The sequence below is a fragment of the Oreochromis niloticus genome, linkage group LG6 (genome assembly GCF_001858045.2).
Source record: "Oreochromis niloticus isolate F11D_XX linkage group LG6, O_niloticus_UMD_NMBU, whole genome shotgun sequence".
Classification (NCBI taxonomy): domain Eukaryota; kingdom Metazoa; phylum Chordata; class Actinopteri; order Cichliformes; family Cichlidae; genus Oreochromis; species Oreochromis niloticus.
In genome coordinates this window covers 30,163,678-30,170,309 of record NC_031971.2, presented here as the reverse complement: position 1 = coordinate 30,170,309, position 6,632 = coordinate 30,163,678, and the positions used below count along the sequence as shown (strand labels likewise).

The window sequence follows — 6,632 nt, the reverse complement described above, 5'->3', positions numbered from 1 at the left end:
AAAAAACATTAAAAACATATGAAAAGGGCATACTTTTACGAACGCAGAGCTCTTGCAAAAACAACTACATTATGTTTTTGTTAACAAGTTTACCTGAAAAATAATGCTCATGCTTAACCAGTGAGACTAAGCTTTAGTTAGTCAGACAAAAGAAAGCAGTAAAAGGCACAGGGATATCGTGTGAGAGGTAATACAAGAAAATAATCCACAAGAGGCAGTTAATGAAATGATAGTTGCACCTCTATTTGAGACATTTTGTATGGTTGTCGTTTAATATGCTGGATTTATTAAGGTGCACATTTGTGTTGCTCTCGTATTTCTGAATGTTATGGTTGATTACCTTCCTCCAAAACACTTCATCTTTTTTTTCAGTAAGCTGTAGGGTCATCCCTTTAAAACGTCTGCCTTTGTGTCATTTCAATGGTCACTGAACACGAAGTGGAACCCGAAAATAATGAAAGGACAGGTGTAGGTGCAGGCAGAGGACACTGTGAGTAATGGCTGAATCAAACTCACCGCAGTTGTAATCGGGGTTTCGTATTTACAAGGGCCGCGGGAGGAGTCACACAGTCGAGTCAGAGCTGTGGGCGTGTTTTCTTGCCATCGCGCCTCGCCGGTGTCCATATATGGTTCGTGACGTGTTGCTCCGGAGGTTCCATTCACATAAAACTGATCGGCAGGAATCCCCTTGGAGGAAATGTAGGCACGGGCGCGGGCACTTCTCTCGCCCGTATTCAGGAGTAATCAGTTGAATTTTTTAGGCAATAAAAACAAGTCCAACAAATCAAAATGAAGGTCTCTAGCATAGACTGCCGGCGTCTGAGGAAAATCATCAGGAAGGAGTATGGAAGCTGCCTTATTGTGGACTGTCGACCTTATTTTTCATTCACGAACTCTAATATCAAAGGCTCAGTCAATGTTAATCTTAACTCAGTGGTGGTCCGGAGATCCCGAGGAGGACCGGTGCCCCTGCAGTTTGTCATCCCGGATGAGAGAGCTCTGTTTAGGCTTCGGGAAGGGAGCATTTCGGCTATAGTAGCGCTGGATGACCGGACGTCCCACTGGCAAAAACTGAAAAAGGACAGCGTAGCTCAAATAGTAATAAACACCCTGTCACATCTTGCGAGCGGGGCCAACATCTGTTTCTTGAAAGGTGAGAGATTTGGCAAGTTTAATTTTTTAATACAGACAAAAAGAAAAGTCGGAAAGGTTTTTTGGTTTTTTTTTTTTGGTTTTTTAACTAAATAGACCTTTTAAAAAAGCCATTAAGGCAACTCAGTTTTATATTTGTTTGTTTTCATCATTTAATCTATTTTACTTTATTTCATAAGAGTTTTGAATTCGTCCATATTTTTAACTGTGGGGATATAAATTCAGAGTCAGTTTTATATATATATATATATATATATCTTTTATGGCTTGGTATGTTGTTGTGGCACAGACTTAAAGATGAAATCTTTTTTATTATTATGACAAATTGTAAATATTGTTTGTTATAATCTAAAATGTATCCTATAATTGACTAAAGAAATATTAAGAAGTTATTGTGATTTTATCTCAAAAGGAGCCAAAAGGGCAGAAAAAAACCTTTGATATTTAATCATAGTCTGTTTTTTCCCTGATAACACTGGTACTGTTCGGGGCAGTTCTTTGCCCCTTTTGCCTGTGTTAAGAGTAGCCGACATTTTCTTTTACTTCTTGGACATACTGTAGATGTCCTGCGTGCGTCAGTGGAGCGGATGAGTCAGTGCGAGAGAAACGCCAGCAAATTGGTGGTGCAATTGCTTTCGTTGATAAAACGAAGAAATTCACCCCTCCCTGTCCGCGCTACCTCTTTAGGCTAAACACATCCCCCGGGGTTTGTGTTTAAACACATCCATCTGCGTCTGTCACTTGTGCGTCTTCAGAATGTTGGCCTAAATAGATTACCGGTCCTTCGGTGCGGGCTCCTGTAATTAATTACGCGTCTGTAATCAGGTTATAGAGGTTATAATCTGGTGCTAAGTCTGTTTCATAAACGCTGCCATTTCACAAGATTTGTGGTGTTGGTCGGAGGAGGCAGAATTATTGTAAGCTCATTTATTAAAAGTTTGTTTTTTGTGGGTCTTTTTTACTGCTTCTCTCAGGAGGATACGAGAATTTCCACTCTCAATACCCTGAACTTTGCACTGAGGTGAAAACCATTGACCAGAGCGGAACTGAAACCGAGAAAAGAGTCAGCAACCACAGCGAGAAGCTTTCACACCACAAACCAGATTATGATCAGGTATGGAAACACCCTTTAGCGTACAATACAGTACTTCCTACCATCTCTCCTACAGGACCACGGGGCACAAAGCCACCCCCAGTTTTTTTTTTTTTAACTTACTCTAAAAAGATACATACAAACAGGCATGCTCAACGCATGCTGACATCAGAGAATTTTATTTTTGGCACATCAAAACATTTTCTCAACTTACATATGATATATGACCTTCACTGCGCTCCGGTCTTTTTATAAAGACAGCATGATGCCCAGCTGATATCAGGACACCCCATAGAAAAGACAGCCTTTCATCCCTGACCTTTCTGCTATTATTTCCACTGGCTAAATAGAAAACATGTGGCTAGTTTAGATTTCAAAGAGCACTCTGTTGTGTCTGGTTGATGCATTATGGGCTCTTTCAATACCGGGAAATTCCTCTAGCATCCTGCGTCCATTTTGTCTGCAAATGACTGTAATGATCGGCTGGCAGGTGTTTGGATGTTCCTGCTTGGACAATGGTTGTGTCATAGCAGATGGATAAATGCTGGCGATCCCGTGTTATGTTTCCTTAGTAAGCTGTGTCTTGTGAGCTTGACTCATGTCTCTGCTTTCTCCCTCTTTTCCTTCCTCAGGGTAAACCAGTAGAGATCCTGCCTTTCCTCTACCTCGGTAGTGCCTACCATGCCTCCAGACAGGATTATCTCAGCGACCTTCATATCACAGCCTTGCTCAACGTGTCACGCAGGGACCTGCAGCCGGCCAAGGGCCACTATGACTACAAGTGGATCCCTGTGGAGGACAGCCACATGGCCGACATCAGCTCCCACTTCCAGGAGGCAATAGAGTTTATAGGTGAGTTGAGGATAGTAAATGCATTTAACTGTTGATTTCTGCTTCACAGGGTTTGCCTTGAGATGTTTTGCTATCTTAGAATACAGCTGACTCACTAATACTCAAACCAGCTAGGAAAGGGAATAAATAGACCAACATTAGATGGATGTTTTTCCGGCCACAAGATCAGCCTCGGTCTAAATGTATTTATAATCCAGCTTCACCCCAAGGAGTCTCAAAAATACCCACCCTGAGTGAGCGAGATATCTATACATGGATGCATTTATTTTTGAAATGCGTCTTTGTCTTCAAATAGCCTCCCTTTATCGCTGCCGCTCACCTGCTGCCATTCACAAATAGAGGGCTATAAGAAATCCGGCTGTAATCAGTTTAAGTTAATCGCCAGCCTTCAATCCCCCACCAACATATACTGCCTGTCTGCTTTCATTCAGGATTTGCTCACTTCCCCCGTTCCCTTCCGACCTCCCTCCCTTCTTTCCTTGAAAAAGACAATCCCATGCTGTCGTTGGTTCCCAGGCCAAATCACACGGTGCCGGGTGTGGCCAGTCAGTGTGACAACTGGGTGAGCTGTACGTGTTTAGTAATGACCGAGTGGAGGAGGCTGGGGGCTGGCTGGCTGGCATACGTGCATGCATACACAACAGCATTGTTTATGATGGTTGGGTGGAGGATTAATGACAGCTACACAATGAGGGAGGACATCAGTTTTTTTGTTTGCAAGAGGGACTCATTGGCGGACCTGTGGCCCACAGGGCAGCAAATGTGTTACAGAGGAAAAGAGAGTGCGTGGGAGGGAGAGAGGTGTCGGATAATAGCAGCAACAGCAAAAGATGTACAAAATGTGCTGGCGGCTATTTATATCCAGGCATAACCAAGGACAAAGCTCACCCACAAGCAGCTTGGCTGACCCGTATTAGCTGGATAGTATTGTGCATTGTTTGGGGATGCAGCCTACATTTAGGGTGTGTTTGAATAAGCCTGTCCATTACATAAGGCAGTTTTAGCCTACATTCAAAGAGGGCCTCAGCATTTCATCAGGCATGCCAACTGATTAGACACGCAGTACAAACAGATCCTCTGGCCTGCTGGTCTCATAAAATCAATCAATAAATCGGAAACCCTTCCGACCAAGCGGGTGATGTAAACCAGAGAGGAGAAAATAAATTTTATTGACCTCGTGGATGAAAACAGCTGCTGAAGCATGCCATGACATCTCCAGCCAAAGGACGGTAATTAAAACACCCACTGCTGCTGCTGCCCCGCTCTCATAGCGCCCTCCTCTCCAGATGAAGGTTCATTATTCATTCATGTGGTTTTATCGAGAATCAGAGCAGTCAGAAATCAGCCATTCTCCTTCATAAACGCACAGAAGTGGCCCTTAATGTCCCTGTTTAGTAGACGAGGTGATGTGTTGGTGTCGTTACCAGCTCGTGGAACTAAGTGTCAATATGTAGATCAGACTTAGATGCGAGACAGAAAAGAAGACATGTGGGTGTTTGCTTCTAAGAATTCTTGAAACGTGTTGCGAAGGACATTTAGACAGATGTGTGAAAGTGAACTCGTGTGTAGGCCTTAAAACATACTGATGAGTGTGTAGGAGCGAGGCGGCTCCAAATTAGAATACACTTCTCTGTGCCACAGCGAACACCACAGCAGCACCCAGCACCCCCCACAGTGGTGCAGCAGAAAAACAAATCACATGTACAGCTGCACTCTGTGACTAAGTCAAGCCTCCCACGTGTCTCTGTGTGTGCCACTTACAGTAGCAAATGATGTGTGCTCATTTCGTACTACAAAATAAATGGCAAACTAGATGTTCATGAGAAAGAAAGAGAGATAAAATATTTGGGGAAAAGTGTTTATGTAATATAGTGAGAGTGAACGACTAGACAATAGCCCAGTTAAATTTATTTCCTGTTCCAAACTCCTGATTTGAAATCAGTTTGATGCGTGGTTTTCTTATGCTGCGACAAATTTGCCGATGATTAAAGAAAGAGAAATATGCCACGGTCTCACCAGAATCCTCCCTTCTTCTTCCAGATCATGTGAAGCAGTCAGGGGGGAAGGTCCTGGTACACTGCGAAGCAGGCATCTCTCGCTCACCCACCATCTGCATGGCCTACATCATGAGGACCCAGCAGCTGCGGCTTGATGCAGCCTTCGACATCATCAAGCAGCGCCGGGCAGTCATCTCACCAAACTTCAGTTTCATGGGTCAGCTGCTTCAGTTTGAGTCCGAGGTGCTGTCCAATGCACCGGTTCATGCTGCCACACCTGAACCGGCCACGCCCTGTGTCTCGGAGTCCGCTTCCTTTTTTGCCAATGACTTTGCCACTACCTTTAACACCAAAAACTTTGAGCCGTCTGTGTTCACCCTCCCTACCTCTTGCCTGCAGTCCCCAGTCCACCACCAGTTCAAACTGAGCCCAATAACTGCACTGCCTTAAAATAAACTGTGACTGCTTGTAGTCTTACTTGAAAATATAAAAATCAACGCTCTCTCTGTGTGCCTCGTGTTGAATACGGCAGAGCAGATAGACTGGAGATCAGCCACAGACACAAAGAAGAGTCAAAGACAACTGTATTCATAATAGGACTTGAAGCCTATGAAATCCATGGGCTAGAGACACTGATGCTTTTTTCCTGTCTTCTGAACTGCAGTGATGAAACAACACAGCACAGTGATAAACTGCAATATACATGCCTTAGGTTGATATTGTGATTCATTTGCCTACTCACAAACATGGTCAGGCATTTAAACCTAATTTATTTGAAAATGATGGTCTGTTTTTTCAATAATGTGGATAAAAATATGTGTTTAATAAATGTTTTCACTGCAAAAACATTGTTGTCGTGTAATCTTTTATTGTGTATTTGGCAAGTGCCCTTTTTCATGCAAGCCAACATAAACCTCTTCATAAAAACAAGACAAAGGAATGACCAATATTTATGGGTTTAGATAATAAATCCTGTCTAGACAGGCATAAATGCAGCAGTAGAAGCAATAGTGACACCTACAGTGGCTTAGAGCTGGCCCTTGTGACTAGAGGTAAATTTAGATCAGAAGCCTTGCATCTGTTTCTTACCTATAGTCGCCTTCCACATAGCCGTATTTTTTATGCATAATCTATGAAAGCGATGAAACATGTCGCTTTCATAGAAAACTTAAACCAATGTTAATCTGAATTTTGAAACATCAACTCCTAGAAAATAATTAGTCAAAATTACTGTTACAAAACTGTCTGCACTGTGTTATTTAAAGACACTATAAATAATTTTGATAATAATTAATACAATAATTTTGATCATTATTAACACAGTCATTTTTTTTGTTTTTGTTTTTTACCGCTTTTAGTCTTATATTTCCCACTGCTGCTCATCAAAACAATTTTGGCGCCCAGAGCGCAGCCTGCTAGACTGTACCAACTAAACAAACAGAGAGGCGAATAAACAGCAAGATTAAAAGACCTAATGTTATGTCGCAAACATAACCTAACCGTAGATACACATTATATTATTGTTATATTTGAATTTT

General features: G+C 42.4%; 1 protein-coding gene across 1 annotated transcript; it reads left to right on the top strand.

Moving 5' to 3' along the window:
- Positions 1–664: 664 nt before the first annotated feature.
- dusp5 (dual specificity phosphatase 5) lies at positions 665–5,942 on the top strand. Its single transcript, XM_003449961.5, has 4 exons — positions 665–1,153; positions 2,127–2,266; positions 2,878–3,097; positions 5,138–5,942. The coding sequence occupies exons 1-4, from the start codon at positions 790–792 to the stop codon at positions 5,542–5,544; spliced, it is 1,131 nt and encodes a 376-aa protein (XP_003450009.1). The 5' UTR covers positions 665–789; the 3' UTR covers positions 5,545–5,942.
- The last annotated feature ends 690 nt before the right edge of the window (positions 5,943–6,632 follow it).